General features: G+C 60.0%; 1 protein-coding gene across 1 annotated transcript; it reads right to left on the bottom strand.

Moving 5' to 3' along the window:
• Positions 1-6286: 6286 nt before the first annotated feature.
• CATSPER2 (cation channel sperm associated 2) lies at positions 6287-13268 on the bottom strand. Its single transcript, XM_062583980.1, has 13 exons — positions 13257-13268; positions 13029-13188; positions 11733-11906; positions 11169-11237; positions 10453-10622; positions 9696-9851; positions 9254-9378; positions 8388-8566; positions 7763-7862; positions 7591-7644; positions 7198-7313; positions 6818-6979; positions 6287-6318 (listed from the first exon to the last, which is right to left on the bottom strand). Exons 1-13 carry the CDS (start codon positions 13266-13268, stop codon positions 6287-6289), a joined length of 1509 nt encoding a protein of 502 aa, XP_062439964.1.
• Between the last annotated feature and the right edge of the window lie 554 nt (positions 13269-13822).

Raw genomic sequence — 13822 nt, forward strand, 5'->3', positions numbered from 1 at the left:
TTCTTGGGCAAGAGAGTGCAGGGTCAAGGTGCAGGGTCCTGGCCCAGAGCATGGTCAGGCAGTGCAGGGTCGGGGGTTGCAGGGTTCAGGAGTGGCAGGTGCCAGCTCCCCAGGACAGGGTCGGGGACGGCAGGTCCCAGCCCCGGGCAGGGCTGGGTGAAGGCGTGCTGGCTGGGTGTCCCAGCGTGGGAAGCCAGGTGGTGAGCCCAGGGCTTGCGTCCCACCTGCTGGGGTGTGAGTTGCAGGAAGCTGCTCAGCGGCAAGTGGGGCAGCAGTGGCAGGATGGCGTGGAGGAAGCTGAGGGGCCAGGTGGGCACAGCCCCGAGGAAGGGGGCCTGCAGCAGGCGCCTGGCAAAGGCAGCTTTCTGCCCTGGTGTCAGCTGGGCGCTGTGTGTCCGCAAGGCCTCGAGGCTGTGGGGACAGGGAGCCAGAACACAGCTGCCGAGAGACTGCCCGAGCCCACACTAAGCCTGTACCCACCCCCAGACAATACCCTGGAGACCTTCATCAAGCACGCTCCCCACAGAGACCGGGACCCCAGGGCACTTAGGGGTGTTCTGCATGGCTGCTGCATGGCCAGCTGGGCCAGGTCTCTGCTGGGGACAGGGCAGCTCAGTGGCAGGGGCTCTGCAGGGCACAGGACAGCTTGGGGCTGGGTTGGGGTCTCCACAGGGACAGGGCAGCTCAGTGGCAGGGGCTCTGCAGGGCACAGGGCAGCTTGGGGCTGGGTTGGGGTCTCCACAGGGACAGGGCAGCTCAGTGGCAGGGGCTCTGCAGGGCACAGGGCAGCTTGGGGCTGGGTTGGGGTCTCCGCAGGGACAGGGTGGCTTGTGGCACAGGATGGAGCAGGGCCATGGCACGCATGCAGGCAGCTCAAACATGCAGCTCTGCTTACACAGTCTCGTTGGCCAGCAGGGCTGGTGGGAACCTCATGATGTCGGTCACAGCCATGAAGGGGACAAATTGTGACAGGTCGACAAACAACTGTGGGGTGAGTTGAGGAAAGCTGCGAAGCAGCAGTGAGGCCAGAGACTGCAGCGCTTCCTCTCTGGATGGCAGCACCTGCAAATCTGCAGTGAGCATGGACTCTGGCAGAGCTCAGCCCCAGGTACCCAGCACAGGTCTGGTGCTGCTGTGATGGGTCCGGCCCAGCCGTGGCCCCAGGAGAGCACCCCATCATGGATCTTGCACCTCCCCAGCTCCAGCTTTGCACCCCTGTGCTTGGGCTCTGCACCGCATGGGATCTGCACCTCCCATATGGGCCGTGCAGCCCAGAGTGCAGCACTCCCTCATGTGCAGGCTCTGCATCTCCACGCATGGGCTCTGCACCCACAGCATGCAGACTACACCCCCTCGTGTGGGCTCTGCCCCTGCAATGTGCAGGCTCTGCACCCCCAGCCTGGCCCAGCCCCTCTAACCACATCCACTTGCAGCCGGTGCCAGGAGCGATGCAGCAGGGTCAGGAAACGCTGCACGGCCTCACTCTCTGCTGAGAGCAGCAGCTGGTGAAGGCTCTCCCGCGGCATCTGCAGGTACTCCTGTGGGGAGAGGCAGCTCAGGCCCTGCACCTGCATGACGGCTGCAGGAACCGGGGCCAGAGGAGGGGTGCAGGCACTGCAGGGCACTCCAAGGGCTGCTGCTAGTCCTGCTGGCAGAGGCAGTACCTGCAGGAGGATCTCCAGCACTGGGGTCCCCTCGTCCTCCTGGAGCAGGTCCCAGAGCACGGGCTGCAGCAGAGCACGACTTAGCTCCTGTCCCTGCCCAGACCTTCTCCAGCGCTTGTTGCCCCACGGCGGATCCGGGGAGCCTCGGAGCAGGGCGGCTGAAGCAGGGGCAAGGGGAGGAGCAGGGCAGCAGCCTGTCCCGGGCTCGCTGCTCCCACCCCGGAGCCAAGCAGGGGACCCCCAGGTGACTCTGCTGTGGCAGGCAGGGCCCCAGCATGTGGCCGTCCTAGGGACCAAGGGCCATCCCCACCACCCCCGCAGGCTAGGAGGGCTCCCCCAGGGCCTGGCGGCTCCGGATGCTTGCTGCTTCCCAACTGACTCACGCTGAAGCAGGTCAGCAGCTCCTTCCTGGCAGAGGCCGGGTGCTCCTGCTGCAGGTAGTGTCCCACAGCGCGCAGGATGCCGCCAGAGGCATTGGCCCGCAGCGAGCCCCAGAAAGAGGTGTTGTCCATGAGGCTGGAGAGCAGGATGGCCTCGCTCAGTGGCTTCCCAGCCGCCCGCCCCAGTGTGTCTGGCCCAGAGAGGGCCAGGACCAAGTCGAGCAGGCGCAGGAGGTAGCCGGCATGGGGGAGCCAGCCGGGAGCTGCCCCCCGGCAGCGGGCGAGCTGTGACGCCAGCCCCAGCAGGTAGGCAGCGGGGCCCGGCCCAGAGGGCAGTGGCAGCAGGGCCAGCAGCTGCTGCAGGAGGCAGCGTGCCCCGGGCCGGGCGCCCTGGCAGCGTCCCGGTGCCCCCGGCCGGGGACGCCCCAGCGGCCGCGCAGCGGAGGCATTGGCACGCGCCAGCTCCCCGGAGGTGCTGGCGCTCGCAGCCTGGCCAGCACAGAGCTCCTCCAGCAAGAGCTGCTGGGGGCCTGGGATCTCCCTCAGGGAGACATTGCTGCAGACAGCAGCATTGAACTCGGCAGGAAAGTGCTCCTGGCAGGCTCGGGCCCACACGGAGTCCCCTGGGAGGTACCAGCCCGCGTCCGAGCAGGCAGCCCCCAGGTCCGCGGGACGCTGGCTGGAGCCCCTGGAGCTGTTGAAGAGGTTGCAGTAGAGATAAACAGTGAAGTTGGAGATGCCGGGCAGCTCCAGGATGCTGTTGTTGCACGCAGCCTCCAGGACAGGTCTCCAGAGCGAGGGCTCGCCGGGCGGCACGGCCGCGTTCCTGGGGACGGGCTGGAGGCAGCCAGTGAGGGGCGGCGGGGCCGGGAGTGCCCCGGCCGTGAAGCCCAGGGCCCGGGAGTCCCAGCTGACGTTGTGGAGGAAGCCCCTGCGGGCAGTGACCAGGTCAGTGTCGGCACTGCCTGCTGCAGCCCTGCTGCCCCAGGAGAAGCCACTTGCCTGGTGCCTTGGTGCTGCAACGCCTGCATGGCTCATCCCTTCCCCTCCCGCGGGGACGTGGAGCACCGCACAGCTCATCCCATCCCGTCCCGCCAGGACACCGAGCGCCACATGGCTCGTCCCATCCCGTCCCATCAGGACAGGGAGCACCATGCACTGCTCATCCCATTCCCTCCCATCGGGATGCCAAGCACCATCCCATCCGGCCCTGCACAGTGCGCACAGGTAGCACCTCATGCTGCCCAGCCACTGCCGCCACAGCCTTTGCTGGCCCTGCTGGACAGCAAGGTACTGGGCTGTGCGGGGGGCCCGGGCCCCCGGGCGTGGGGGTCTGGGCCCCCAGCATGGTGGGGGCAGCAGCCTCGCAGCACGCCACCCCAGCCGGACGCCTGCCCTGGCGAAGCCAGCTGGGCGCTCTCGGCAGAGGCTCCTCCGCTGGCGCACCCCGTGGACCGGCGCGGTGGGCGCTCCGTTCTCGCAGCTCCCCCGACTCACCAGAGCAGGAGCTGCTGCAGGGTCCCTGCAGGCCGAGGGCGAGCGTGAGCGCGGCAGCCGCAGGAGCGCGGGCGCCCACCGGTGCCGGTGGCTGCCGGAGCGGCTCACCTGCGGGGCAGCGCCCATCCCCATCGAGGTGCGGGATGCGGAGCACCAGTGAGGCCTCATGCACCAGGGCGCCCCGCACATGGGACACGCTCCTCTGGAGGCGGCCGTAGAGTCCACGGCCCGTGGCCCGTGCCAGTCTCCGCCACAGCACCTCCAGCGCCATCCATGCCACCCCACCGGGCTCCGCCGCCGGTGCTGGGCGGGGGCTCTGCAGCCCAGCCCCCTCTGCATCCAGCACCCTGGCCACCAGCGCCTGTCCCAGCGCCTCAGCCAAGCTGCCGAGCAGCCGCCAGTGCAGCCGGGGGTCTCCGGGGGGCCGCTGTGGCTGCAGCGTGGGTCCCCCCGGCTCACCCGCCTGCATCAGGCGCTCCAGGAGCCTGGTGAAGTTGTGCAGGAAGCTGGACAGCCCGCTCTCACCTTGCTGGGTGCCCTGAGGGGTCTGAGTGGGTTGTGCACCCACTGCAGGCGGGACCCCCAGCGCCTCCAGGCCTACGAGCAGGCTCTGCACCAGGGCCAGCGTCTTCCCCAGCTGCTGCGCTTCGGCTCGCAGCCCAGTGCCACTGAAATGCAGGCTGGCCCGGGGCTCCAGGAAGGACACAAGGTCTCGGGGCACGGTGCTGTTGCCTCCAGAGGCAGCTCCTGCAGGGCAGGGGCAAGCTTGCTGGCATGCTGCCCAGCACAGCCCCCTGCCAGCCACCCCAGAGCCCCACCAGCATCCGTGGGGGTGACCCTTCCAACGCTCTAGCGGTGTCTGCTCCAGAGGGGCCCCTCCACCTCCCCGGCCATCCCTGCAACCCCATGCTGAGAGACCTCATCCCTCCAGGGCTCAGCAAAACTTTCCTGTCCTCACCACACAGAGCCAACGGCATCGCCAGCAGCAGTGCAGGCGCCAGCAGCACCTGCTCTTCAAGAGCACCTTCAGCCTTCTGTGCAGCTCTACCACATTCCAGCACCCAAGACCACCCGCCTGGTCCCCAGAGCTGCCCAGGCATGAATCTCCTATGAGTGCATCCAAGTTTGGGAGCTACCTGTTCTGCAATGCCGAAACGTGCAGGGCAGCCTGCACTGCAGAAATGGGATCTCTGCCACTGGGAGCCAGCATCCAGCCTGCAGCCCCTCCGCAGCACCCCAGCAGCAGCAAAGTGTGCAGGGGCTGAGCGCACAGGGAGGATCCTGGGGTCCCACTCCAGCTCAGCAGGGTCTATGGGGTCTGCAGGGCTGTGCACACTCACCGGAGCTGGGCTCCCACCACAACAGCAGAAGCAGCATCCAGGCACAGCGAAGGCAAGTACCCATTTCCATGTCAAGCGGCTGGCAGAAGCCTCCAGCAGCCCACCCTGAGGAGCTGGCGGCAATGAGGAAGATTCAGCCGGACTGCATGGATGAGCTGGATACCACAAAGCAAGACTTACGCCACCACAGGAGACCGCAGCAGTTGCTGGAGCTCACCTGATGCCTTTCTGCAGCCCAACCATCACCTGCACCTGAGAGGGATGAGCCTGACTCAGGCTCACCTTACACTTTCCACTGGCAGAGAGAGAGGGACAGTCGGGGTACCCAGGAGTGCAAGACTGACAAGGACAGACCGAAGAGGCCCCACTGGGCCTGTTGTGCCCTGATCAGTGCTGGCTGGCTGCTGCAGTGGTGCCCACACCACCCAGGTCCCAGCCTCAGCCTGTTTCACACCCTGCAGGAACAGGGCTCCAACTTCCCCCTCTGATAGAGGCACCCCTGCAAGCCTCCTGCCCCACACATAGCACCCTTTCCAGGCCCCACAGAGACAACTGAGAGGGAGCTGTGCCACAGGTTGCTCCCCACTTGCCCAGCCCCAGCCCTGGCCCTGCACCATCCTGCTCACAGCATTTCCACTATCTGGCAGTGCAGCACAGCACAGCAGAGGAGCTCGCCTGGCACCGCACCGTCCCTGAGTCCGACAGCCCCCGTATGCAGGGCTGTAACCCAAGGCAGCGCGACTGCCCGCCCCTCTGCCCAGACAATGCCCAGGCTACTGCATTATTGATGCCGGGAACCCGCCTGCTCGGTGCTGCACACTGCGCAGTAACGGGTGAGCTGAAACCACCGGGTCTCAGCAGGCACCGGCCTGTGCCAAGGAGCCAGGCTGGGCAGCTGGACAGCGGCCAGCACAAGCTGACCAGGACCCCGAGGCAGCACAGGCTGCAGGGTGTAACCCCCTCCCTGGCTGCTTGCGCGGCTCACCAGGGTCAGGCCGCTCTCAGCTGTCCGCAGCCGGGCCGGGCCAGGGCCGGGCCAGGCCGGGAGGGGACGAGGCGAGCCCGGGCCAGTCTGGGCCGGGCCGGGAGGGGACGAGGCGGGCCGGCGCTGGGCTGGGAAGGGACGAGGCGGGCCGGGGCCGGGCCGGGCCGGGCCGGGCCGGGGGGGCGGGCGCTGCCCCCGCCCGCGGAGCGCGCTGCGGCGCCCTCTGCCGGCCGGCGCTGTCGCCGCCCGCGAGGCCGCCGTGCGGCGGGACCGGCAGGGAGCAGGGCGCGGTGTGGGTTTGCGGGTGTCCGTTTCTTTAGAGACCCCGGGCGACTGCGCAAGCAGAGGGACGGGAGGCAGCGTGTTTCTGTCTCTCCCTCTAGTTTTGCACTCTGTCTCGAGCCCTTCCAGTGTCGCTCCTCACTTGTCCTCCAGGTTCATCAGCGTCAGGACTGGAAGGAAGAGCAGAATGTTCTTGTGAAAGCAAAGTCTTGCAAACCAGAGCCAGTCCTACAGTGCCCAGGATGATTGCAGCAGGCAGCAGGCCCTGGTCTGCACACTTTGCTCAACTCTGGTGACCTGGTCCTCAGAGGATGAGGCTGGACAAGCACCAAGTGGGAAGCAGAAAGCAGAGCTGACCAGACTCCACGGATTGGCAGCTCAGATTAAATGGTGTGTGGCTGAAATGTCTGGAGCTACACAGCAAGGATGGCAGGACAAGGGATTCACCTGGGTGCACAAAAGGCTGAGCAGCTGGCAGACAGAATTCTGGAGAGATCAGCTCGCACCTGGACTGAGCTGTGCAGGGCATGGGAGAATGCAGTGCACTTGTGGACAGCAGTGGGGCTGGATGGAAGGAGCAGCGCTGGGCTCCTGTAAGACCCTGCACTACATCCCTGCTACCGGGATGGCCATGCAGCCTGGGTCTGGCGGGAGGGAGTGCACACTAACCAGCATACTTCTGCAGCTTCTTGCGATCCTCCAGGTTATACTGCAACTGCTCCAGCAGCTCCAAGTAGCGGAAGAGGGAATCACGGGGCCAAACTACTTGTACATCTTCATTTTCATCAACCAGTCCCTGCAGGTTCTTGTGAATATATGTCTCCCAGTCCACTGTCAGAGGCAAGGCCTCAGTATTAGGGCTGGCAGAAGCCCTGTTACCCTTTCCATAAGAACAGCCCCCTATTTTGTCCTGCTTCAGCCTTCTTCCAGCCCTTTGCAAGTGGTGCTGACCCCCTCCTTTCTGTTACTTGAGAAAGAATGTGGGCTGCCTCTCTGGTCTCCCCCAGGTCTCCTGCTCATGTTCAAGGTGTGGGGGCAGCAAGACTCACAGTCCTTTGGCAGAAAGTCCTTCGTGACTTGTTCTATTGGCAGCTTAAGTTCAGAGCTCTTCTTGGACAAAATGGGGGCTTTTCTGCCCATCTCTGCCTCTAGGTCCGGTAACCTGCTGCAGGAAGGAAACCATACATGAGCACTGACCCTGACTGACCTCTAGCCATGTTCCTCCACCATCTGGCTTCTGTGTTTGGATCTGAACTACAACAAATCTAGCCTACTAACAAATCTGATTTATTTCTGAAGTGAGGAAGGGGAAGAGACTCATCAAACATGGCTGGCACAGGGCTGGCTGCTTCCCCTGTTCCTGGGGGCAATCACATAGGGAGGAGCCCTGGAGCACTCTGGGTGCTACTGTTCCCGTCCAGGTCCAGGATATCCACACTCACCTGGCAGAGCCACTGAGTGAGCTCTTGAGCCCTGTCCAGGACTGGCTGTGTCTCCTGTAGAGTAAAAGCAGGGAGAGCATCACTAGCCAAAAATCTTCCTCGTTCTGCAGCATCCACATGCTGTGGGAAGCATTTTTTGACAGGGGATAGGATGGGATGTTCTCATCTCTACCTCTCTCTAATTTGCATTTTAAATAGATCCACTTGCTTCTGGGTTTCTATCTGCTGCACTTCTTCCATTAGGTCACTCCGGATGGTTTTAAAATTACTCACTGGGAAGTAAAGTGATGAGTGCTGGGAAGGGGGTCTTGGAAACACAGAGGGAAGGGGACTTGGATTTGTGGGCTTTCCCTAGGCTGTTCCGCCTGTGAGGAGTCTGCTTGGAAGGGGCTGTGTGCTGCGCCCATTGCCAATATTGTTGTTGTGTACCCTGGAGAACTTGGGAGGGTGGGAGGCTCCCCTGTTCCTACAAAGGGAGAGAAACCACAGCTGGGCACTGGTCTCCAGCTCCACATCTGTGAGAGGTCCCAGGCTGAAGTGAACAAGAGAGTCAGACACAGCACTCCTCTCCCCTTTTAATACTCTTGCCTTTTGTTGGGCCCTTGCCCCATTGGAATTAGCAGTGCTTGCTGTAGGAAAAGGCAGCACCCACCTCACCTGTCCAAAGCCAGGTGCTGCCCTTGCGATGGAGCAGGAAGGGGCTTTGCTGGTGTTTAGACAAAAAAGTACCATGTGAGTTGTTTGGGGGGGGGGGCATGTAGGAGGAGGCTGATGGCTGGGCCTGGCCCTGTGCTCACCCATGATGGCCACAATGATGTTCTTGAAAAGAAAGGACCCAATCAGCAGCCAGAGGATGATGTAGGTCCCGCTGATGAACTTGCTCATATTGGGGATCTTCCAGGTGTCCTGGAGCAGGTCATACCAGTGGTCCATGGTGAAGAGAATGAAGACAGTCACCACAGCATTGGAAAAGCTGCTGCAGATGGAGAACGGCTCTGTCACGTGTGCTTTCTGTGTTCTCCTGTCCATCAGCTGTGTAAGCTGGGGCAGGGTGAAGCACATCTCAGAAATGCCTGGCTTCCATCAAAGTGCAAGTGCAGTGTGCCCTACCTTGTGTGCCCCACTATCCTGCTGCCTGGCTGCTCCAGGTTTCGCATAGCCTGGGTGCAGGAGAGTCTGCACAAGTATTTTAGGGTACGAGTGTTACATGCTACCAAATGGGGTGCTAGGCATGGCAGGGCTCTAGCAGACCATCAGAGATCTCACGGGGGCTGGAAGCTGTCCTTGCAGTGGAAGCCAGAGCACAAGATAGAAGTTGTGAGTTTTTCCCCTTGGCCCACAGAGTACTGGTTTCCCTTTCCAGCATTACACTTCCCTGCACCCACTTGCACCCTGCATGCACATGGTAGCTCCCACCAGCACTTTGGGCAGCCTGAACTGCAGCATCAACCCTGTCTCCCTATACACACTGCTAGAGCACAGGTCATGCTGGGGAGGAAACAGCCAAGATGTGTGGCACTAGGATGGTACCAGCGCCTGGCATCAATATTGCACACCCTGTCACACGTTGGGGAGGGCAGCTGTGGGAGTCCGGGGCAGCAGGCAGAGAAGACCTTGCAAGGTGGAGGTGGGGCACCAAGCCTGCATGACAGAAGCACTTTACCTGAAGTAGTCCTTGTAGTTTCGATCTGCATAGTGTGAATGGGTGTAGTTCTCAAAGAAGAAGACACCAGAGACAGCAAAAACGTAGAAAAAAACAAGCAGGAACAGGAGGATGTAGGTCATGGCCTGTGTTGGGGTAGAGGCAAGGCTGTCAGGACAGGCAGTGTTGGCACTTAGCAGGGAAGGGCAGAACATGAGGGTGCTGCTGCACGGGGGGACAGCGGCTGCTACTAGGTGCTAGGAATCAGCCTCGAGCATTTGGGCTCTGGGGAGTACTGGGGTCAGGAAATGGATAGCAGCGAGTGAAGGCAGGTGTTGGCTGTGCGGTAGGATATAGGCATGGCAGATGCTCTGCTGGGAAATGAGCTGCGATAAGGGGGAGCTAGGCAGTAGATACGTGGCACAGCAGTGGCTTTCCCATCGTCACTGTATCCCAGGCCCACCTTCAGGGCCTTTGCTATGGCCATGATGATCAGCCGGACCTGCTGGAACCTGCAGAATAGCTTTAAGGAACGGAGGATGCGGAAGACGCGGCGGATTCTCCTGGAGACAGACTCCTCTGCGATGTGGAGCAGGTACAAGAACTCGGGGATGAGTGACTGCAGCCAGGACACAGTGTGGAGGTCTCAGACCTGATAACCAGGCCAAGGCAGCCCTCTGCCCCCACAGCCACCCCATGATGCAGCAGTCCATCTTCCCACACTACAGGGGATCTGGCAGCCCCAAGCTGTGGTGAAAGCCCCTGACACAGAGAACAGAGAAAGAAGGGTCTGCACCAACTGTCCAGAAACCATGAGTCAGACCGAAAAGACCAACATCAGCTCCATGAGTGTCCATATTGTCTAGTTTTGCCCAGGGGGTAGCCCCATTTTCCAACCTCCAATTTTTTGCACCAATGAAAGTGGATCTCTTGTAAGCTGGTGACCCTGGAGGCAAGTGCTGGGGAGGGCTCAGATAGCTGGAGAGCTGGCAGAGTGGCACTGAGTTGAGCAGAGCAGGAGAACATGGCATGAGTCTGAGCTGCCCCAAGCATGCAGCAGGCAGGTTGCTGGCAGAAGCAGCCAGAGACTATCTGTGGGATTTTCAGAAGAGCAAGGGACTCCCCCCCACCCCACGTTGTACCCTGGCTCTGGGGCAGGGAACTGATACCACCTCCAGGCACTCACGGTGCTTCTCTGGGGCTTGCCCAAGGCTTCTTACCACAAAGGTGATAGTGCAGTCAAAGATGTTCCACCCGCTCTTCCAATAGCCCCTGAAGTTGACCAGCCAGTTCAGCACAACATCAATGATGAAAATGATAGCAATGACCCAGACTGCTACCTCCAGAGCAGTGGTGATGTTGTGGCTCACACTGGCCTTCTTCATCAGCTCTGGGGAGCATAGGGGACAGCCATTGACACTCAGCTCTCAGCAAGAAGGAACAGGTTACAGGGTGAGGGCAGGAGGGAGGCTGCTGAAAGGGGAAACAAATGGTGAGACAGAAATGCTGTACTAAACAGCGTCATAAGAAGTACAACTGAGCTGCCAGCCTGGCTATGATGGGAGGGAGTGCTCGGAGGCTGAGCTTTAAGGGAAAAGGCTTGTAGGATGGCCTGCTTTGAGGCACTAGGTCCTCAGAAGGATGGGATGGGACACAGCAGGATGGGAGGCTACTGCTTTGTACTGGCTGCAGGCAGGGAAGGTGAGTATCTAAAATTAACCATTAATACAAATTCAGCCCCTAGTGCTGGCTCTCATGGGCATGTCTTACCAAACCACCAGGCACAGAGCATCCCTTGGCAGCAGCCCTAAGCCCACTGCTATGGTACATCATCAGATCCAGCAAACCCTTCTGCACAGGGAGGGCTAAGCTGGGGAGATTCAGACCCGGGTTGGGCTGGCACTGGGCAGCAAGGAGGAGAGGCATTCCTGCTCACCACTTTTTATCATCAGGACAAGCGTGTTCAGGAAGATCAGGAAGATGATGAAGCTTCTGAAGACTGTGCCTGAGGTTTGTAATTGAGGAAAACTTGGGACACTAATTGCCTGTCAAACTCCATGGACAGAGGCATTCCAAATGGGACTCAGAGATGCACTGTGGGACATACTGGTCCATGAACAAGCTTGGGCTTTGTCTTAGTCCCCTGGCAGCAGAGTTCTGCCTTTTACAGGAGACATGCCAAGCACTGGAAAAGCTGCAAAGCAGTCCCCATAAAAAGCTGTTTGACAACAGCTGCTCACCTGAGAAAGGCATGCTAGTATGGCTTGGGCTTCAGTGCTTCAGCCCTTCAGCACTAATTCATTCACACAGTCTCTGCTCATCCATCACTGGGCAAAGATTGTCCAGGCTGCCAGTACACACAGCCTCTCTCCCAGTAGGAAGCCAGTTTGATCCATCCCATTCCCAGAGCTTTCCCTTCCACTCTTACTTAGAGGGAGTCTGTCCTGTGGGTCAGCACTGCCCGCTACTGCACGGTCATTAGGCTGGCTGTGGAGGATACTGCGCAGGAGCCAGGATGCCCACAGGGCGAGGGGAGGCCAGCGGCTGCTGCGGACCTCAATGCGGCTACGCAGGTGTTTTTCTGGGGTGATGAGGGTCTTCCTGGTGGGACTGATGTTGAAACGGACCAGCTGGTTATGATCACTGAGCATCAGCTTCCTCTGCTTCCTGGGATCTGTATAGAGACTAAGCAACTCCTAAGGGAATCTGCCTTCTCTTGTGACTGGCAGGGGTAGTAGGCATGCTGTTGGAGGGATGAACTAAGAACTGGTGGCACTGGAGAAGATCTGGCCAAGCAGCACCCTCCAAACGGAAGCAGATGAGGTGCTGCAACACTAGAGAAGGAAAAAGCAGACTTTGCTGGGCAGTTTAGTAGGCTGTGTCCAAATCCCCTTGAGAGGCAGGGCATCCATGATGTGGAGCTACCTCAGACAACTACACACAGCTAGGATCAGGCTGGGCTGTGAACCTGCCTTAAAATCAAGTCATGTATAACCTTCAGCAGCTGTCATGGGATCAGATAGCAGAGCTAGGATCAGGACTCAGGAGCTAAACCGTCCCTGTGTTAATCCAAGCTTCCACTGAAAGCACTTCATGCTTGGCTACCTTGTTCACTCTGCTCTACGTACAGCATTGGCCATGCCTGTTACTGGCTACTAAACTGGGATGTGCAGGAACATTAAGACGTGCTTTTCTGCACTGATGCCATCAGTGAAGGATGCAAAAGCACAGGCACAGAGTATATTTTGGAAGTAGAAACAACTTCATCTCGCCTCACTCCAGCTCCTGTTTGACAAATTACCGGACAATAGCTGTGTCTCCTCCTCCTGCTTTAGATGAGACCAAAGGATGGGTACAGCTGGAAAAAAACATTCAGGCTAGGCTAACTTACCATGCTGCAGCAGTATCTACCCAAACGGAGGCATGAGAGGGGATAGATCTTAATCTGTTTCTTATAAACCTGCCACAGAGAAGTGGAGCAGCTGTTGGCAAGGTGTGAGAGCTTGGCAGAACTGAAAGGCCCTGGATATTTAGATTATTGCCATAAACCCTTCCTTTGGAGGGGGAAATGGTAGTTGACAATTGCATGTGACTGGGGCAAGGGGGGTCATTTCTACGTGCTCCCAGGAGCCCTTCACTGACTTTCTGCCATTCTCCCATTCTGCCAAGGTCTCCTACAGGGCTTCTTACCCACACCCTTGGGGAATGATGCAGAGGGCAGGCAGCAAGGTGGACAGTGAGACAAGCATCTGTGCTACCCATTCACTGCCAGCCTGGCAGACAGGTCTCTGGTTACCAAGGAAATCCTTGATGTTGTGTCGGGGGATTGCTTGGCTCAGGCCCTGGAGGTGATCCATAAGGTAGAACATGCAGACCAGCTTGGAGCGAATGGCCTCAGCCCTGGGAAGCAACTTCACTGGGGAACATCTAACGTCTCCGCAAGCATCCTCTGTGCTCTGAAACAGAGAGGAAGAGCAGCAGCGTGGAAAGCGCCCATGCTGGCTGTGCCCAGTGGGAGCCTCACCTGAGGATTCATGGCTCAGGTGCTTCTCCGCACTGCCTTTGCGCTCAGACTCTTGGTGGGGCATGGCAGAACACGGGTTGACCTCACAGTGTGGAACACAGGCAGCACGGGTGAGCCTGCTCCGGGTGGGAGCTTCCTTGGAACAGCCACTGTAGTTAACGCAGGTCAGCATGGAAGAGCCTGCCCAGTTATAGCTGGGGTGTCCAGTGCTGTGCGTACAGTGCTGGCAGCACTAGACACCCGCTCCCACTCCCTGGCCATCCTCCCAAACCTGACTCAGGCACTGTGAGTGCTGGGCCTGGGCCAGTGGGCTCACCTGCCTGTGGGGGCCTGCTCTGCAGCAGGATTTGCAGTACAACTGCTTCACACCCACTGGCCAAGGATGGTCACATCCAAATGCACACCTTATTTCCCGGGACTCTTTGCTGTCAGGTTGGACAAGGGCTCCCCCGCAGCCTTCTGTGCCATGTCCCACACTCCCTCGTGCCACTGCCTGCCTCTGGCTGCTGTGGCTCTGTCGGTGCCACAGTACTCATGACATTACATTACTGAGATCAAACTCAAGA

Source organism: Rhea pennata, chromosome 10, assembly GCF_028389875.1.
Source record: "Rhea pennata isolate bPtePen1 chromosome 10, bPtePen1.pri, whole genome shotgun sequence".
NCBI lineage: Eukaryota > Metazoa > Chordata > Aves > Rheiformes > Rheidae > Rhea > Rhea pennata.